Here is a 21,526-nt window from a genome sequence, read left to right on the forward strand (position 1 = left end):
TGATTGAATGAAATGGTGGCAGTTTTAACAAGATATGGTATAGTAAGATATGTTTAGTGCCATGGCTAGCTCTATCACCAGATTTGAATCCTAAAAAATTTATTTAGACTCGCATGGACACAATTAGTTAAAACCCAAATATGAACAACTAGATTAAATCATAAACTAATAGTATTTGGTGTCTAGTTCTTTAATTAATAACGGTTTTAAACTAAAACTTGCTACTGTTTTCCCACAAATAAATAAAAAATTACTTAAATATCTTCTTTTGTTTCTATTTTATGACTGTAAATGAGCCTTAATACTGCTATTTCTTTTATTAAAGCACAGTAAAAAACTATTAGTTATACTAATTTTTGAATTTAGAAAAATAAATTATGATAAAATGTAAATGTATAATATTAACATGATCATTTGTATAATGGTTTTTCGAATTAAAATAATTTTTTAAGTAAGGAATTTTTAAGTCTTGTACAATATAAAGCATGGTCTATGTAAAAAAAAACCTAGATTTAAAGAATACTTTGAGTATTTAGAAAGCTTCAACTTTGTAATAGCAACAACATTAATAAAACAGGAAAAAGAGAGCAAGGAACTATCAAATTAGCACCCATTATTTTAAAACATGTAATGCTTTTTAAAGACATATTTTAGAAAAAATGAAATTAGTCCATGCATTTTTAAGTTAATTTATTCTTTTATTAGCATTTAATATTTTCAGCATAAAATATTAATTTTACTAAAATTAATTAGAGCTTTTAGAAAAAAAGCAAGTTAGTTAACTATTTCCTAATTTGTAAGTCAATCTATTTTTCTAGCAGTAGAAAAAATAATATTAAAAGTATTCTTTTAACTTAATATAAGAGAGATAAAATATGAATTAAAAAATTATTTTAACATTTGTTAGTACAAGTTGCGCTAATAAAATCAGAATATTTTTTTATTTGACAGGGCAAAGGATTTGCTGACTGTAAATATTACTTCAATTTTTTAAATTTAAGTTGATTTTTTAAATTTAAGTTGTTTTTTAAAATTTAAAAATTAAATTTTTTAAATTTAAGTTGACAGTACCTTATGTTTAATTACAACTTTCATTATCACTAGTTGTCATATACTAGAACACTAAATGATAAATTGAACTAAGACATGCTGCGCTACTGTGATTGTTTTTTTATAACCACTGCAGTATAATTAGAAAAAAAAAACAACCTAATTGCGTAAACAGTATAAAATATTTGTGGTCAGCGTTTATCTTTATTAATAGTCACCTCAAATATTTATGCACTATGGGTAGGTTTTATGTATTTTAGAGTTAAACTAATTAACACTCCATACATTTCATGGTAGACTAATAAACACTTGTATCTTCAAATAAATACATACATTATGAGGTATGCTTAAACGTTCACCATTTGGAAGAGTTAGCAATTTTGTATTGTCAAGAACACTGTTTAAATTCTCTACCCATTCTGGATCAACATCACCATCAAAGATGATCCACTGTCGCTTTGTTAGCTCGCCTCTAACATTGTCTATAATTCTGGATAGAAATGATCAATAATTTATTAGTAATTTGTTAGTCTACAAAATAACACAAATAAGTTAAATATACTGACTTTCTGAGTGTATGTGTAAAAAGGCCATCAGACCATTCTCGAGTATTCGGATCAAGTACACCATAAAGATCTTCTTTAGATATTGCCTTAGATTAAGACAAAATAACTTGTGAAATACAGCCTTAAATTAAAATAATTATACCATACTAGAATTAATTTATCTAAGTATAAAAATGTATACCTTAGGATCTATTACATGTGCGACCCCTTGAACTCCTTCATATCTTTCTAGAGCCTTCAGTAAAACCTTCCATGCCATTGATTTCCCTGATCCACTGGGGCCCACCATCATTAGACCATGATGAATACATGATATTTGATACAATTGAAGAACCTTTAGAATCACATTAATTAACTAACTTGAAACACAAATTTTAAAATGTCAAAACTAAATTAAAATTGCTTAAGTTTAATACTGCTTTAGTTATGGAGCAAACAAAGGTTTAATAATTGCAAAGATTTGTTGCAATTTAAAATAATTAAAAATTTAATGAAATAACCACTGGAATCTTGATGAAGATTAACATTAGTAACAAAACCAAAAAAGTGGTGTGATACATTTAACAATCTTTTTAACTTGTAGAAATCAAGTAAATGCAAATATAAAGCTAGGAGGAATTACTCCTTGCCTACCTATAAATCCTGTTACTGGTGTCTTTTTTAAATTGTCTGAATTATTAAAAAAAACTTTTTTTTGCAATTATTTTAGAAATTAATGGAAGGAACTTTTTCATAATCTAATGAAATTAATGGAAGGACTTTTTCATAATCTAATGACTATTCGCAATTTCATGTGCCTCTGAGCAAAGCAAATTTAGCAACCAAGAAATTTGCAAAATGACATAGCAAATTATTTAGTGATATAGAGAAAATTTTTATTTATTTGGCGTTATGCTACTTTTCTTTCCATCCAAACATAGATGTTAAACAAGAAGAAATATTTGTTAAACAAATTTAATCATTTATATGTTGACTTTAATATTAACTTTAAATGTAAAAGTTATAAATTAGACTATTTTATTTAATATATTTTTTGATTATTTTTTATATTCCCTTATTTTCATATAGTAGTGTGAAACTACTTTTTGGAAACAAATACTCCAAATTTTATTTAAAAAAAAATCTTTTGTACAATTTTCTAAATATTCTACATTTTATCTTTTTATATAGATAAAATTTACTCTAAAATATAATAATACGGCAAGCATAACTCATAAGTAGTACTAGGTACTGTTGTTACATACTAGGTACTGTTGCTTAAGTTGAGTCAGTAAAAAGCATTCGCCTTTTTATAACAAACAGCATATTGTAAAATTTAATAAAGCTAAAAACCACTTGATTTAATCATAAAAAGGATTGCCACCATTTTTTATAGGAAAAAATTAATATCAAAATCAGTGAAAAAGAATTTCGCAATCTTAATTATTTTGATATATAGAAACTGTTACTGATTTTATATATAGAAACTGTTACTGACATTATGAATCAAATAAAACTCATAAATAAACAAAAATAAAAATTTTTAAGATTTAAAGCAAATCTATGCCTTTCACATGAAAATTTGCAAGAATTTTTTTGGTTGAATCTGGTTTTAAATAACCGATTTAAAAAAATCAGAATTGTATTGTCTATGCTTTAAAATACAGCGGACTTGACAAATTTAAGTTAATTTGTTAAATTGAGAAAATTCAAACTACAATTTATATTAATTCTTATTTTATTAAACAATCTTTATCAGGGTGTCTACATAGAACTTTTATAAGAAAGAGGATTATAGATAAGATTATGCATTAATTTAGAGGATTTTGCTCTTAAAACTCTTTAAAATTTTAAATGAAAATGAAGGGTTTTAGAGGTTTTTTTAACAGGCTCAACAATTTATGGGTTGAAAATACCATTTTTGATGTTAGATAACATGGCTTATCTTAAATTAATTTTTAACTTCTCAATGCTTTTTATGACATTAACCAGTTTTGCAGACAGGAATTTTAGACATTATATTGCCATCAGGATATAAACAAATAAATGAGGTTAAGAGGAAACATGATGAAACTTTTAATTTTTTAGAGGATGGAGGTTTTTGGAAAAAGAGGACTTTATAGGAGCTCTAGCCATAATTTGGTTTAAAAGTTAGAGTAATGTATAATTTATTATTTTTCACTATGTTCATATTTTCGTTGCTATTTTTTCTATTAACTTGATGAATTCTTTTATATTTTTATTTGAATATTCTAATAATAGAAAAACATAAAAGATTTGATTTAATATTCACTCTATTTAAGTTTTATTTTATTTATACAAAATTTAGTCAATTATTTCATAGAAAATATTTTAAACTATAAAGAAAATTCCTTATTTTAAAAAGTGCTATTTGATTTAAAAATTTTACAGAGTTTTGAGGAAATGTAATGTTAAACAACTCTATTTTTTTAAATGAATTTAGAATTTTTATATATATATACATTTTAAACTAAATTACAAAACATATGCAAAGTTCTGATTTTTTTTTAATTTAAATTTTGAGCCAAAAAGTATGCAATACTAAATGATTTTAAAAAAATATTGTTTACACCCCTCCTACTTTTTTTACGGACTTGGGACCGTTCACATTTACTGTGGCGAGTTAATGTAAACAATAATTTTGTAACACAAAACCAGCATATAAAAGCTTAAAATTTATAAAGCAGTATTAATTCAACAGTATTTACCTAAGAGAATACAAAAAAAGTACGACTATTATTGTTAATTTTACAAATTTTAAGCATTACCTTTTCAACCCATGAAGCACCCGAATCAACATTTTCACCATACACAAGATACATTTCTTTGCAAACTTTCATAATTTCGTTTCGTAGACTGGACATCTCTGCACCAACATACTTTACTCCTGGAAACACATCTGCTAACAAGCTGTGAATAAGTGGAATATCTTCGGCAATTAGCTTTGGAATCATTGTTTCACAAATACTTTGAATGATTATCTGTTAGCAAAACATTTAATGATTACCTAATAAACTATTATAAAATTACTATAGACAAATTAAATATAAATACTTCTTGTTCATTTAAATTTTCAGAAATGCGTGTTTCATTTATTTCTTGAACATTTAAATTTTTCTTTAATTGTAATATTTTTTCACGCTTGACATTACCAGCACTAATAAGTACACTTTTTAAAGCTCTTAACCCAAAATCATAATGCGACTGACATGAAAGTTGCTCACGACACAACCTTGAAAATAGAAATAAAGTTACTGACATAAAAAACCTTTTTCCTGGTATAAATATTGTAAAAAAATAAAATAAAGTATTACTTGAAAAAAGGTACAACTTTTCCAGCAAGGACTTCAGCAGTCCTAAAGCCTTGTGAATACAACATTACTTGAGATATCAATTGACGATCAGGTGTTGTCATAGCAAGACTTCTAAACAATTTTTTTAAATTATCTGGTAGATTAGATCTCCCTGCATAGCCAGGATTCATTGTAATAAAAATTGCCATTTCTTCACTGACTTTAACTTCTTTTCCAATTAACTGTATGGTAATTGGAACACCTGTAATAAAGTTTGAACTCTAAACTGTTACTTTAAAATAATTTGATTACAAAATTAATAAAAATTAGTTAAATAGTTGTCATTAAGAAGTTTAAATTTAATGTTTGATAGCATCTGACAGAGTAGATTACAATCAAATCTAACTGCAAATGAACTACAATTTTTGTATAGCATGTTTGATTAAAGATAAAATAATTAAATCTTATCTTATTTAGCCATGCAAACAATATTAGATTTAAAATAAATTTTTTTAATTGTAAAATATTTTTATTTATTTTAAGTTATACTGAATTTAAATAAAATTTTAATAAAAATTTGTTAAAACATTTTAAAGATTTACTTCTTTAAAGTTTAAATTAATGGATGTTATACTTACATGTCTTATTAGATGCACCTGCAGACTTGATAAGACATGTAAACAAATAGAAGAGTGCATATAATTATATTAGTCTTCTTATTTTAAAATTTTATGCAAGCACACAAAAGTGGTGGTAGGATGGTCATTTATAAGAAAGCCTGCATGATTTAAAAAATTTATAATTACCTGCTATTTAAATTACAAAAAGAATGCTTTAAATATAAATACTAGATAAGATAATAATTAAAAAACTGGTAAAAAAAAAAGCCACATTTCATAAAAGTTAAACAAATGTACAAAAGTCGTAGCAATTTGAAACAAAACGCTGTTATATTTTTGGCAAGTGCTTTTTTATGTTTTCCCCATAATTTTGGAAAAGCACAAAATGACTTGAGCACTAAAGCACTGGCTAAAGGGAGAAGACATGTAATAAAGTCTAAATAAAATATAACAATATATCAGAAACCTCAGTACTTCTTAGAGGAATATGCTTATTTATCATAATGCTATCAATTATATGTTTCATCATAGGTTTCAGTATATTAATACTTCAACTTTTCTAATTATACAAATACCTATTTACCTGGTTCAGGACGACCTTGTTTGAGAGCTATTTGAATAGTTTGAATTTGTTGTGAAACAGCTGATAACATTCTTTCCTCCAGACGATTAAACTCATCAAAACAACCCCATGCACCAACTTGACATAACCCAATAAAAATTCTTCCCATTGCTTGGAAATCAAAATTTTCATCACAATTAAATACTAATACAAACTTTCCTAGCTGGTTACCTAGTGCTTTTACTGATTCGGTTTTACCAGTACCAGCAGGGCCTAGATATTAAAAACACATTAGTAAATAGAAACATTGATACTAACCACTATATTCTTTTTTAGTTATAACATAAAATAGAAAGAAAACTTACCAAAGGGAGAACCACCTAATCTGCCTTCCAATGCTTGTGTCATTGTTAAATAGCATCTATCTGTTAATGGGGTCTGAACAAGCTTTTCTTGGATACCAAGATATTCAAAACCATAATTGAATTTTGCATTTGCCATACAAATTGAAAGCTGTTCAAGAACATTCTTTTGCTTTGGATCAAAATAAAATCTCATTTGAGATAACCACTGAAAAGATTTGGCATCAGGTGTACCATGTTTAATTAGCATTCTAGTCACATCTCTTTGATGTACAAGCTCAGTTATCTATTTTAAATAATTAGTATAAACATTTTACCTTATAAGTATACAGTCATAAAATATTTCAGAAGTAGTTAGATCAGTATTTAGGTCAGTAGACCTATATAACTAATTCAATAGACTCTTTTTAATATAGTTTATTTTAAGAAGTGTGTTTTTCATAATTTTAAAAAGATTAATCTAATTTAGAAGCTAAAAAAGCAGCATGTTAGGAGAGGGATGCCTGCAATCTAAATTACCATCCTAATATAAGTCCTGTTAGTGAATCCTGTGTTATTTGATTCTATACAAAATTTTGTATAGAGTTAAATAAAATATTGAGCATGGATTATTTAACATTAATAGTAATAATAACAATGAAAAATATAGTGTATACCAATTGCTCAAGCTTAAGTCGTCGAACAACAGGCTGCTCTTGCAAAACTGAATCAGCTAAAATATTTAATGTTTTCTCAACAACTGCTAAAACTTCATGTATTTTTGCAGCATCTCCATTTGGTATTGAAACTAGGGCATTTTCACATTGCTCAGACCAAAAAATCTGAGCAGATAAAATAACTAACTGAGCTTGATATTTATCAACCCAATTTATATATGTTGCAGTGTCTATTTCTTTTCCACTAAAAGCTTGAATGTCCTTAATAGAACGTGCTAACAATATTGCTAAAGTCAATCGCATCTGCTCTTCAACTTTACTAAGCCATTCATTTATTTTTGGATAGTCAATTAGAGAAACAGGAGTAATAAAATGAACCTAAATTAAAAGGAATTAACAAGCAACTTGACTACTAAAAATCAACTAAAAATAGAAATTAGATTAAAAAATATATTACTTCTTCTCCTTCTTTACTACATATCCCATTGACAACAGTTGAGTCACCATTTAAAGAAATTGTATGAATACCAGCAAACATCTTTTTAAAGTGCTTTTGTAACCGACCAACATTTTTACTGTTACCAATTATTTCAAGTAAATCTTCATCACCAACAAAATAAAATCTTGGAAAAGATGCTCGCTCACGTTCAAGATATTCTCCAAGTGCTTTTTGAATTTTTCCTAGTAAATCACCTAAACGCTCAAGTATACGTTGTACTCCAGGAATGTTTAAAATATCAAGAACTAAAGGTGCCTTTCCAACTTTGCGCATTAATGTTAAGAACTCAGAGCTTATGCTTTAAATTATGAAAAATTTTGGTTATTACTTTAATATTCAAAAATAGTTTTACTTGTACTATAAAAAATAACTAATGAGATAGAAACTGTACCTTCCAAATCTTTGTGTTTCTATTGGTAACAAATGCTGTATATCTCCACTACCTGAAAAAATACCATCTAAGTAGACCCATCTTCTCTGAACATCAATCCATACATCAAATAAGTTTAAAATTCTATTCAACTTATCTTCCCATTGTACAGCATCTTCCTCAAACACCTAAATTTTCAAACAACACCTTCATTTAGTTCAGATTCTAAATGATTTTAAATTAATCTTGAAACAAGAAAACTATATCTTAAAAACCATAACATTTGTTACCTTGTAATAAGGAGAAAGCTTCATAGCTGAAACACTATTAATATGCTCCTTCACTTTATCAAATAATTCATCCCAGGAACGAATTAATTTGCATCTATTTTGATATGAAACTAATTCTAATTCAAATGACTGCCAGGCTTCTTTAACCTTTTAAGTTAGTTGATGTATTAGAAATAAAATGCAAGATAAATTATATTAATAATAAATATAACAAGTTAATACCAGTATTAAACTAAAAACTTTTGAAGTTGAATCATGAATGTATACCTGTTTTAAAAACTCCTCAAGAGCTAACTCCCCTTGGGCTACACTAATAACATCTTTAACAATAAGTTCATTTTTTTCGAGGTTACAATCCCATATTTGGCCTAAAGTCAAATCAGTGAATGACAGCTTTACATTTAATTTTCTTGTCAATTGTTTCCAGTGACGCTCTTTTAAAGCTTCTGATTTTAATTCCACAATTAACACATTAACCTAAAAATTTTTTGTATATAACCTTGTTTATTTCCTATAAGTTGAATAAAACTTTTTTTAAACTGTATAATATTCTGTACTATTAGGATATAATTTAACTTTTTATATAGTGAATATATTACCTTTAGATACCCTTTGATAATTTTTTGCACATAATCAAATGCAGCATACTGTCTCATTCTTGCTGGTAACAATTTTAATCCATTAGCAATATTATCCAAAGACTGTCTCAGCTATAAAGCAAATAATTTTGAAAACCTTTAAATATTAACTTATTAATAGTATTTTTAAGCGATTTATGTTATTATTATACCTTCCGAGGTAACACAGAAACCCATGTTTGTTCTTTTAAAGCATCTACTTGAGACCAAACTCTATCTAATTCACTCCAAACTGATTTAAAGTCAACAAGCTCTTCAATAGCTACTTGAACACGTTCTTCTGAAGGAGGCAAGTTTCCAACTTCAATGAGCTCAAGAGCTTCTTTGGCTTTTTGAATATTATCTCTGTCTTCTTTAAGACGATTAAATTTACCTTCAAATATAGCCAAAGTATTAAGGGCTGTCTCAGACTTGATTACACCTGAAACAGGTTTTTCTTTTTCCCATTCAACAAGAAGATTGTATGTCCTTTCTTCAACTGATTGATCTTCAGCAATTATTTTGTGCTGCAATGTTGATATCTAGATTAACATATATAAAAGATAACTCAAATATATGAAATCGATGTTTTACTTATAACTAATCCTAATTTTACTTATACTTTTTAAATATTAAAATATAAATTACTTGGTTCTGAATAGCATTATCCTTTCTCTTTAAAATATCATTAAAGGCTCCCCATTCTCCATCAACATTGTCAGAATATAACCAAAATGTTGGAAATTGATATCTTTGACGTTCAAGAATTTTTTGACCTTCACGGAACTCCATGACACTTTTTTCCCATAGTTTAATTTTACGCTTAAGCCCTTGCACATAAGTTATAAATGTTACAGCTTCTGCTGTACTTGCTACTTCAAGTGACTGTTGTTCTAAATCACTCCTAGCCTTAGAAACATTTACAAAAAAATCTGAAATTTCTTCTCCTAGACGAGTACCAAATTGTTGAACAACAGCTTTCTGAAGTGTATCATATTTTAAATTTACTTTAGTTTGAATTGCATTGAAATCAATTATTATTGGACCAAATTCTTTAAACGTTTCTGCTGTGTCGAAAGTGTGACGACTTGCCCTATAACCAAAATTAGCATTAAGTAAAAGCAAAATGTAAAAATGTTTAATTTAACCTTTTTAAAATTAAAAAAAAATTACTTTATGTCCCCAAGCATATCCATCCAGTTTTCAAGTGTTTTTAATTGAGGAAGAACATTGACCATTTCAACATCCCATAAAGACTGAAAATTTAGCCATTCTCTACAATAAACTGTAATTAAGTTCATCAAATGCTCAATTTCAACATAAACATCATACGTCTGAACTCCAGATGGATCAGGTAACTTTTCTAATAAGTCTCTATACTTTGTAGTAACCTCCTCATGAACTTCAATTCCTACCTTTAAACATTGTTTTAATACATTTAAACAGAAAATCATAAAAAATGAATTATCAGTAATTTTATTTGTAATACTTAAGTAAATATTGTAAACTAAAAGTATAAATAAAGTATATTTAATTGCTTTAAACTTGATTTTGTGTTCATTTGATTGCATTTAAATATTTATTAAATTTAATGGACAGCCTGGTTAATTACTATTTGATTAGTTTAAGTATAAGTAATAATAAAAATAATAAAGAATGACCGAAATGTTGCATTTAATAATAAAAAGTTAACATACCTGATATCTTTGGCTTTGTATTTTACGCAACCCTGTAATTACTTCAACCCAAGAGGCATATTCATTGTAAAGATGCTCTCTACAACTTTCTACAGATGGATTAACACTAATAACATGATTCATTATATGAAATTCAATGCGCATAGATTTGATGTCAGCAAACCCTCCAGGTCTGTATGCAGCTAACTCTTTGTCATCAATAAGTTCATTTTCTTTTTTTAACGACTTTATCCACTCTTTTAAACCAGCTTGCAGGCGAGCAGCGAGTTTGTTTTCAACCTAAATGTTAATATATATTTTAGATATGAGACAAAAAGAACTACAAAATTCAAAACCAACATTTTAAGATTTAAAATTTCATTGTTTATAAAATAATTTGCTGTATTTAGTTTAAAAAATATTTTATAACATATAACCTGTTCATCTAGACTACGGACCCAAGCATTCAAGTTCGAATAACTATGGAGATTTAACTCATCTACAGCTTTCTGTATTTTGGAAAGAATTTCTTCAAACACTTCAGGCTTATAAGCACAAGTAGATAAAGATTGAACTTCAATATCAATTTTCTGAATGCTAGTAAGTAATTCTTCAACCTAGAGCAATTTAAAATAATTTTTTGAAAATTTAATTAAAACATAAAAAAAGCTTTTAAAATACATAAATTAAAATATTCAACATTTATAAATTAGAAAAACTAGGTAAATTAGTAGTATAAAATTGCAAATTAAACTACTTTCAACACAAGTAATTATGTAATTGATTTAGGAACAAATACATTCTGTAAAATAAACAAAATTCCACTATGTTGTTCTTATTTGTTAGGGTTTTTTGAGTATTAAAAGCTACAACAGATGTTTATTGTACTCAGTCTCTTCCTATCAAAGAATCATTTAGTTTCATTTTGATACTAATTTATACATCATAGTACAATATTAGGCACAAAAAGAATTATTTTATATAACTTGGAAGACTGTTTACAATTTAAATTTATATAATTATATTACTATAATATAACAATTATTTAAATGAAGCAAAATACTATGATAAGATGTCACTACTAAGAATATTCTATATAAAGAACATTTAACTCTCAGAAAGTAGTATATTGCAACAAATTTATGTTGCTTATTTTAAAACAAATCTCACTATGAATCTATCGACTAATGTATTTTATACCACATCTGTAACACATCACACTTCACAATAGAATGAGATGCTGACTGATTTGTGGAGTGGTTGGAAAAATCTTATACACTTAACTAAGAAAAGGTTATTTGAAACATCCAATATATAATGATTTACAAAATGTTATGTACTAATGCACATTACATTTTTAGAAAAAATGTCACATTTCATACTAAGAATACTCTATATAGAGAACATTCAACTCTCAGAAAGGTGTATATTGAGAAAAATTCATGATGCTTATTTTAAAACAAAATAATTCATCATGTATCTTTGACAATGCTATTTTTTACCACATCTGTAACACATCACACTTATAATAAAATGTGATGCTGACTAGTTTGTGGAATGAAATTATTTAAGAAATAAGAACTTAATTTGTAATCATATTGAGGGTTAAATACATGTTTGTATTTGGTAATAGGCTATACTTTCATATTTGAATTTATTTTGTATTTAATTTATATTTTACAGTAACACAATTGAAAGTTCCATAAACAAAGTTTAATAGAATTTTTTAGGGAAAAACCATGCGATTTACTGTACTTTTTGTAGTAACAAATAGTTTTCCTTATTTTAATACTGAAATAATTTTAAAATTTGTCTAAATTAATTATTAAATTTGTTTAAATTAATTATTAAATTTGTTTAAAAGTAATTTTTGATAAAATAATTATTTTTATTTTAGTATTTAGTATACTTTCTGGACTTAAAATACAAATATCCTTTTAAGAAATATAGCATTGACATGTATAAGCTATCCTTGAGAATTTAGTAACAGTAAAATTGTAATATAAAAACAGAAGTTCAGTTCCATGGCACATTTATAGATCATCCACATCATAATTACACATTACAAGTCTAGAAAACTGATTCCGGAAAAAAACCAGAATATATTTTCACTTATTTTCTTCTTAAATTTTCTTTTGGCTGAGTTGTTTTTGATTTTTTTTTACTTTTTCTTTTTTTTTCTGAGTGATGAGTAAAAAAGTTTAAAAAAAATAAATACCACAAAAATTACCTATACTTGTATGCATAGAAAATTTTTTAAATACCAAAAAAAAATTAAAATTTTAAAAAAATATATAAGGAATTCCAGAAAAGGATGATTCCTGCACACATAAACACTTGAAAAGATTTTAAAAGTAATAAAGAAATAATACCTTCTCTTGGTACCCAGTTACTGCTTCAGAAAGTCTCATGACATAAGGCATTAGTTTATAAGACATCCATTCAAGACCAATTCCCTAAATATGTTGATTTATAAAACTAACAAGTTATCAATATAAATAAGTATAATAGTTTAAATTTTTTATTTTACCTCTGCAACTAAAGTTTGAATATCACGTCTAACTCCAGCAACTAATGGAATAATAGTTGGTTTTTCAAGTACCTAAATTTCATATGTATATATAAGATTTATTTGGGCTGAATTATTATAGATACAAAGAATAGCAACTAATACATTTCTTAAGATTATTTACCTTATTATTTGTTATTTCATATGTTCGTATGCTCTCAATAAGTGATATTGCTGATGGATAATATTGATTGGCATCGTTTGCTTGTCTAACAATGGCTAGTGGAACTCTAAAACCAAGCCATTTCAAATTCCTGACCTATAAATTTACAAAAATTTAATTTTTCAAGAAACTTAAAAAATAAAAATTTTAAATTACTAAACATAACTATAAAATTATTTTAACCTCTTTAGCTAGTGTTATTACTTCTTTTAAAAAGTTTACACGAATCCTAAGAACTGTTTTAATAGGGCCACTTCTAGTCTTATGCGAATCAATGGCAAACAATCTGCCAACAACAAGAAGTGCTCTCTGTTGAACTTGCTGGGACCAATCATCAAAAATTTCTTGAGTGTTAAGCTTTTGTCTAAAATTATCACCATCAGCTTTTAATCCTTGTCCTTCAATATGGTTTTCCCAATCTTTACCTAAAACATCTTCAACTCTCTTGAGATAAGTTCGAAGCTGCCTTTCGATCTAAATATTAAATAATCAAAATTTCATTATTTTTTAAGTAACTGAACATTAGTTTGGTTAAAATAAATTCAGAAAACATGTACAAGCCAGAAAATACATTTAATTAAAACATTAACCTCTTTGGCCCAAATAATTGATCCAGATACTGGAGGAAGATCGCGAACTTTACTCATCTTTGAAGCTTTACTATGAGGATATTGAACTTTAAATTTGTCATGCAAAGAATCAATATCTTCCTTGACTAAACCAATAAGTAACTTTTGGTATTCTCGAATTGCACCTCTTATTCTAGGACGCACAAAAAGAGCATTAAATCTAGAAAATATTCTAAACATCTCATTAGCATTTTTGGCTGTTCCTAATTGATCTCTTAGCCTGGCTGTAATTCTAGTTTCAACTCTGTCAATTCTCTCTCCATAACTGTAATAAATTATTGATAAAATTTATTAATAAAAATACTTAACAAGAATATCTAAAAAAGTAATGCACATGCAATATAATTTATTAAAAAGCATACTATTTTAAAGCTGTTTCCCAGGCTTCATTTCCATCTTTAGTTACATCTAAAGGATCAACTTCTTTAAAATATTCATAAGCAAGATCAACCTCTTGAACCGCATTTGCATCTGCCATATCAACCATATGTTCATCTATATTATCAGAGACAACTTCAATAGAAAGTTTAGCAGTTGCAGGACGTAACACTCTCAATATCACAATTCTTAACTGCTCATGTTGTTTTCGGAACCTAATGGACAAATAAAATTTAGAAAACCAGCCTTCTCTGTTTAGCCAGCACTTAAGTCTTTAGCACTTGCCCACACACCTGCAAAAACTTAAGCGAGCGCATAAAAAAGCACTTACTAAAAAAATTAAATACATTTTATTTTAGATAGCAACAAAACTTTTTTGTTAATTTTGTAAATTATGAAAAAAGGCTTTATTTACCAGTTTTTTTTTTCTTAATTTTTTTTTTTTTTAGTATTTATTGAATGCATTATTTTTGCTACTTTCATTTTAGTTTAAATAGCAGGAGAAAAAAATTTTTTTTTTATTGCGCAGACTAGCTTAAAAATGACCATCTTGCCAGAGCACTTTCATGGGCTGGCATTAGATTTTAAACAGAGATGACTGGAAGGCATAAAAATTTTAAAACAAAGTTTGTATAATAGTATACTGTTTACTTTCTCATATCATCTAGTCGTGCTTGCAACTTTTTATGACTAGGATTAACTCTCCACATTGTTTTGAGGCTATCATCTCTCTTTTTTTTAGCCATATCACGCAAGATTTGTTGCAGACGATCGTACTCATCATCCCAAGCAAGTAAAACAGAAAATGTTCCTATCATTACCTGCGCAACAACAATTCATATATTTATATTTTTACATGAAGCAAATTCCATTTATTTATTTAAAATCATATTAAACTGATACAAACCTTTTCAAAATCTTCATAATTCATAAGCATAAGCTTCTTAGTTGAAAGTACTTTTAACAATTGTGACATAAGATCTTTAGAAATAGCCTCAATTAAACGTAAGCACCTTTGAACAGGATATTGTGATAACTTAATTTTTTTTAAATGCCCAAAAATTCCAACTAAAGCATCTTTAATTCTTTCTAACTCAGTTGCTGAAAGTAATTGATCTAACGGAAAATCTTTCATAAGAGGATTATAGTTAGCAACAGTTTGCAGACCTTGTTTTAAACCTGAAAAAAAATAATTAAACAAGCATAAAAATAAAATAAAAAACTGAAGTAAACTTTGATCAAAAAATCTATAAGAAATAATACTTTCTGATATGCTCAATTAATTTAATACATAACAAGAAACTTTTCTAAATCTGACATACCAGTATCATTAGTAAAGCTAACAATCGCATGAAAACGTTTTGCAAATTTTAGTATATCTAAGGTAAGTTTTACTTCAGGACTTTCTTGCTTATCTTCGATTCGGTGCAAAGCTTTCTCCAAATTTAACCAAAAACTGATCTCTTGCAACGCATTTCCAGAGGCTGGATCTCGCTCCAACTTTGTAACCTAATTTTATAAATTAGTTTTAAATTTATCAGAAATGGTTAGAATATGCTATTGCATGCATACTATATACTGTTTGTTTTAACCTTATTTTAAAATTAAACTAAACAGGATTATGGAAGCTCAGATTAGCGTATATAATAAGTAATCATTATATTTAAGATTCAATAAAATCATCACAGCAACCATTATCATAGAAGTAAAAACAAATAAATTTACAGACTAAAAAAAACCTTTTGAATTTCGCGAATCCATCGGTTAACTTGATTTTGTAAAGAATTCAAGAAAGTGGAATCTTCTGCTTTTTCTGCATAATCATCTTGAGTAACTTTCCGTTTTTCAGCTTCTGCTTTTTTTAATAAACCCTGAACAAATGGATGAATTTGTAGAGTAATTTCAGGAATATCAATATTTTGCTGCAAATGCAATAGCCCCATTTCTAACTCAGCAATTTTTTTCTCAACTGATGGCACCATCTTATCACCTTCTCTGTCTGACTTTCCAGATTTTTTGACATATGTTTTAAAAAAAGGAGATACCGCATTACTTATGCAAGAGTGTAGCATGTCAAATGGAGTTGAACTAACCATATTTAGAATGTGGAGTTGGTTACTTATTTTTTTGTCAGCCTCAATTACAGCACCCCGCTTTATAAATGCAATCGATGTTTCTTTTTCAGAAATAAATTGTACAGACAACTGCAATCCATAAAAGTAATCAGAAGTTGCAGCTGACTCAGTTTCAACTTCATCTTTTAATGATGTTGTACGATAAACAATAATAGATTTACACTGTGATTCAAAGATAAACTTTTTTAACAAATCTTTTGCATTATCTGTGGCAAATACCTAAAATATTTAAAAAAATTAATTAACATCACAGTTAAAAATTACTATAGAAATATTTTTCAGAAATTACGCATATATCCATTTGTATTGAGATCTGTTAAAAATAGATTTAAAAACAGATTGTAACATAAAATGTCTTGATGTTAGCCAAAAGAAATAACTTAATGGCACTAAATGTTGCACATAAAGTTTTGGACTATTGGCTTTTAATGAAAAACAAAACATAATTAATGTTAAGAACTCAGAGCTTATGCTTTAAATTATAAAAAATTTTGGTTATTACTTTAATTTAGTTTTAAATAAAGTTATTTTTACATGACATCTAGGGGTAACATGTCTAAGAGAAGGACTAAACAACAGAATTAACATTATCTGCCTTGAAAAACCAGATATTACAAAAAGTTGCTAAAATAAATAGCAGGCTTTCTAACACATTTACAATTTACAGCCATTTCACACAACCTAAAATTGGGGATTATGTCACAAGTATAGCAACAAAAAATAACTTCCAAAATAAAAAGTATGAAAAAGTATACAACTATAAATATAGTATAGTTTTTCATAAACTTTTAAGTAAGACTAAAAAAGTTTTGTCATTTATAAACAATAAAAGTAACATTTTTGATTGGGAAATAAAGTTATAAAATATCAACCTATGAATATTAAAATCAAAGAATTATTTTTTACTTTTAGCTATGTTATTTTATTTTCAATAAAATAACATTGTTAAAAAAAATTGTGAATTAATTCACTATTTATTTTTTTAAATTGGTTCAACAATGTTTATAATACAAATTAAACAAAAGTATTTCTTTATTATGGTAAGAGTGGCATTAAATTTTTGAAATTTAGTTTATTCTTCTACATTTTTATTCAAGATTTGATCTCAATTATTTCATTGATTGTTAAATTATTTTATTGATGTTTATATGATTTATACAAAACAAAATTATGTCTAACTTTTTAAAATTTTTTAAGTTTTATTAACACCCCTTGAGTGAATATTTGAAAATATATGAAAAAACAGATTTATATGTTAACAGATTTATATGTAGATAAAAGAAAGCAAAAACAACTTGCAAAAGATTTTAACTATCATATATTTTAAATAATATCATATTAATAAACATTCATTTCTTATATCGATCAAAATTTTATACTGATAAACACCCGTTTAAAAATGCAAGTAACAAGAATTAGTAACCAAAACTGATAAATTTACTACTTATTACAGTTTAACAATGTTTTTATGTTAAAAAGTTATGTATTACTAATATAACTGGCTTTGAAAAGTTTTAATATTTTAAAATAAATCGTGTTTAAACACTTTACTGAACTACTTACGTTATCAATCAGTACATAAGAGTCTTCTTCAAATAAGCTAATCGAAACGTCTCTTAAATACTTTATTACAGCATCAACAGAAGCTACAACGATATTTGGCGGTGGTTCGCCAACATCTGATTCTTCCATTTTTTTTAATTAAATTATGGAATACTTTGTAAACTATATTGAAGAAAACAAATATAACGAAGTTTTACACCTAATCGCCAAGCACCACACCTTTGGTCGTCAGAATTTCTCATAAAGAATCTACCACATAAAGAAAGTTTACCATGTTCGTACAGAGAGCTAGTAACTACATTCATTACCAGTACTCAAGCTTTTAAATCTTAGAGGTTAGTTTACACTGAAAAGTAGTTGCCGTAACTGTTAAAGGAAAAATGAGTTAGCACATGACTTACTATCAATAACGGATTAAGGTGGTACAACACCAAAAAAACTAGCAAACTTAAAATTTTTTTGAGTTTTTCAATTTTGCTTAAATTATGTGTCAAACATTTCAAAGAACGTTTAGCCAAAGTTTCAGAGCTAAATAATTTATCTTTCTTTAGATGTGAGCATTTTATTAAAACACAATGTATCTTTTTTTCCTTAGCAATGGAGATACTAAATATTTAACAAGGTTGTTAGGACATTTTATCCCTAAAAATAAGCTCAATTTTACTGGAGTCTTCAAGCTTTGAAGGCTTGATGTCACTTCTATGTTTTCCGAATTGAATTTCAATTAAAAGTCATTGTTCTTAACCACTAAACACGTTTCGTAACAGTTAACAGATTTGAAAGATTTGAAGTGTTATTGTTTGTTTACCCTTTGGATTTATATTATATATATATATATATATATCTATATATATATATATATATATATATATATATATATATATATATATATATATATATATATATATATATATATATATATATATATATATATATATATATATATTTAAATTATATTAAAGAAATGCTAATTAACAAAATAGTACTAGAAAGAAGAGCAGAAAATGGAATGGGTTTAAACCATCTGATATTCTCAAATCAAAACCTGCACACTGTTTGCCCCAATTGCTTTATTGGAAATTTGTTAATCAAAGATAACGTTGGTTCTCGCATGGGCTTTTGTCATTTACTTGAGATGAAGTGTACAAAGTGTAACTTTTCTAAAAGTTACACTTTGTACACTTCATCTCAAGTAAAATATAGTTGGTGCAAATACTGGGCTCTAAATCAAAAGAATTATAAACCCAAATCTACCTTACCTTTGTGGATAAAAGATTTAATTCTACCAATAATTATAAATTTACAATCACATGAATTGTTATCAAAATGTTTACATGGAAACACACAAAATGCTAACGAGGCACTTAATGGACTTATTTGGGCTCGTGTACCAAAAAGAGTTTTTGTAAATTAACACTGGAAATGGAAAAGTATTCAGCTATTTTAGCATACAATGATGGTGCAAAGGGTGTTATTAGTGTTTTTAGACATTTTGGTTTACATGGTAAAGTATCAAATATTTCAGCGACTTCTAAAAATAAAAAAAGGATTAGTCAAATGATGTGCAAGTCATCAGAGAAGGAAAAAAAAGAAGAAAAACTCTTAGAGTCATCAAAAAAGGTCACCTAGATGAGGAGAAAGCAAAAGAATGTAATGACAGTTATGTTTCAGGAGGATTTTAAATTAATATTGTAAATAATATATCAAGAATTTTTCAAAGCTGTTTATCTCAGTTCGCGTTTTTTTTTTGCTTAAACTTCAAAACACAGTTTCTTGAGTTAGCATTGTTCATTTGATCTGAAATTTTTAGTACTTGCTCGAAATACCTATAAACTTTAATAAATGGATTTTTTTTTATAATATATAATATATTTTTTTTTAGTCAGATCTCTCTAAAACGTCAAAAAATAGATAAAGCATGAGGAAAATCTACATAACTCATCATTTACTTTGATATTTAAAAAATCTATCTGTTAAATGGAATAAAATAGCGTTTAGAGTAAGAGTACAAAATTTCAGGTCATATGATGCCTTAGATATTATGTTTTAAAATTTAGTCCAAAAACGCATTTTTTGATAGTTTTTCCGCCATTATGGTCCTAATGCTAATTAAAAAAAATTTTTTTTTGCTTTTTTTTATTTAAATCATTTGAGTAAACTGTATTTAAAAGCATTTTTTTTTGGAGGTTTATTTCATTTTTTTTTATTTATTTGGTGTTGTACCACCTTATCCCGGGCACATGGGCCCAGCTAAAATATTATGAATGGGTAAGATAAAATATGCCCATAAAAAGAAAAACTGATGCTCATTTAAAACAACAATTGAAGATAAAAAGCGTTACTGAAAGGAAGTTTTGGGAAGATTGTTGAATGCTAGTGCAGTCGAGGTCTAGCTCTTAGAGTAATTCACAAAAAACAGGCTTTATTAAAGGAAATTTTTTCAAGACTTTAGAGTTTCTTGCAAAATTTTACGCTTTTTTTGTTAAATACTTAGAAATAATGGGCATTGAAAATGTTTCATACACTATATCAATAATTAATGAGGAAATTGACTTCTTAATGGTAAAAAAGTTCTGTTATCCATTAGTGGCAAAGTGTCCAGTGCTGAATACTTTTCACTGACTGTTGACTCATCTGACATTTTATACAGTGACCAACTTGCAATAATCATTTGACATGTGAGCAAAGAAACTGCTTGTTTCTTTGCTCACATATCAAATGATTATTGTTAATGCTTGTGGTCAGTTATAAGACAATTCATCTATGTCAGGAAAATAAAACAACTGAAAAATGAGAACTCAAAAATATTATTTTTTATGGAGCGCATTTGCTAAATTTTATATGGCACAAATGCTAATGACAACTGTGAGGCTGCATCCAATTTCTTTGGGCTTCTCCAGCAACTGTATAATTTCTGTCATTGTTGCTGCTGCCAAATCCTTTGGTACTATTTTTCCTTCAGAATTTGGTACTATTCCTTTGGTACTATTCTGGTACTATTCCATTGGTACTATTATATCTGGTACTATTCCTTCAGAATTTGGTACTATTTTTCCTTCAGAAACACATTTCCATGTTAAAATTTTCCTGTTTTACAAGTTTATAACAAATGAAAAGAATATATCAGCGCTATAATGTTAAAAAGAAAATCGTAGGAGTAATAAGTTAATATTAATATAATAATAAGTTAGAATCAGTTTTGCCTTATGTTGACGTTGCATCAACATAAAAATCCGATTTTTCTAAAGCTTACCATAACCAATTGTGGTGCAGAGAAAGCATTTTAAAAAATGCCAAGAATTAAACATGATCTCCGTTTCTAAATGTTATGTGTTTGTGAAAACGCTCTTTTTTTTGATGACAATAATAGAACCCTAAAACAAAATATAAAATTTTAAGGTGTTGTAATTGACTTTTGAATTGAAAATTTTCTTTGTGAATAAAAAAGTAATTTTATGTTTTACTGAGTTCATTTTTAAATATATTTGTTTAGGAATGGGAACCCCAAATACTTTCTATACCCGGCCC

General features: G+C 26.9%; 1 protein-coding gene and 1 non-coding gene across 2 annotated transcripts in view; both read right to left on the bottom strand.

Moving 5' to 3' along the window:
• Positions 1-18,301, bottom strand: part of LOC100203070 (cytoplasmic dynein 1 heavy chain 1) — a 34,850-nt gene extending 16,549 nt beyond the window's left edge. Inside the window, exons 1-30 of the mRNA XM_065813282.1 lie at positions 17,999-18,301; positions 16,040-16,654; positions 15,623-15,809; positions 15,208-15,479; positions 14,952-15,121; positions 14,285-14,515; positions 13,884-14,187; positions 13,477-13,767; positions 13,255-13,389; positions 13,092-13,163; positions 12,934-13,017; positions 10,999-11,178; positions 10,583-10,861; positions 10,059-10,300; positions 9,534-9,978; positions 9,059-9,427; positions 8,868-8,978; positions 8,536-8,745; positions 8,269-8,415; positions 8,000-8,166; positions 7,567-7,906; positions 7,110-7,487; positions 6,457-6,739; positions 6,113-6,364; positions 4,931-5,171; positions 4,671-4,848; positions 4,385-4,597; positions 1,798-1,950; positions 1,617-1,702; positions 1,384-1,540 (exon numbers count right to left, since the gene is read on the bottom strand). Coding sequence (XP_065669354.1) covers positions 1,384-1,540; positions 1,617-1,702; positions 1,798-1,950; positions 4,385-4,597; positions 4,671-4,848; positions 4,931-5,171; positions 6,113-6,364; positions 6,457-6,739; positions 7,110-7,487; positions 7,567-7,906; positions 8,000-8,166; positions 8,269-8,415; positions 8,536-8,745; positions 8,868-8,978; positions 9,059-9,427; positions 9,534-9,978; positions 10,059-10,300; positions 10,583-10,861; positions 10,999-11,178; positions 12,934-13,017; positions 13,092-13,163; positions 13,255-13,389; positions 13,477-13,767; positions 13,884-14,187; positions 14,285-14,515; positions 14,952-15,121; positions 15,208-15,479; positions 15,623-15,809; positions 16,040-16,654; positions 17,999-18,127 — 6,921 coding nt within the window. The 5' untranslated portion in view covers positions 18,128-18,301. The remainder of the gene's footprint in view (positions 1-1,383; positions 1,541-1,616; positions 1,703-1,797; positions 1,951-4,384; positions 4,598-4,670; positions 4,849-4,930; positions 5,172-6,112; positions 6,365-6,456; positions 6,740-7,109; positions 7,488-7,566; positions 7,907-7,999; positions 8,167-8,268; positions 8,416-8,535; positions 8,746-8,867; positions 8,979-9,058; positions 9,428-9,533; positions 9,979-10,058; positions 10,301-10,582; positions 10,862-10,998; positions 11,179-12,933; positions 13,018-13,091; positions 13,164-13,254; positions 13,390-13,476; positions 13,768-13,883; positions 14,188-14,284; positions 14,516-14,951; positions 15,122-15,207; positions 15,480-15,622; positions 15,810-16,039; positions 16,655-17,998) is intronic.
• Positions 5,993-6,061, bottom strand: LOC124808336 (small nucleolar RNA SNORD61). Its single transcript, XR_010642826.1, has one exon. It is a non-coding gene; the product is annotated as a small nucleolar RNA SNORD61 (small nucleolar RNA).
• Positions 18,302-21,526: the final 3,225 nt, after the last annotated feature.

The sequence above is a fragment of the Hydra vulgaris genome, chromosome 12, assembly GCF_038396675.1.
Source record: "Hydra vulgaris chromosome 12, alternate assembly HydraT2T_AEP".
NCBI lineage: Eukaryota > Metazoa > Cnidaria > Hydrozoa > Anthoathecata > Hydridae > Hydra > Hydra vulgaris.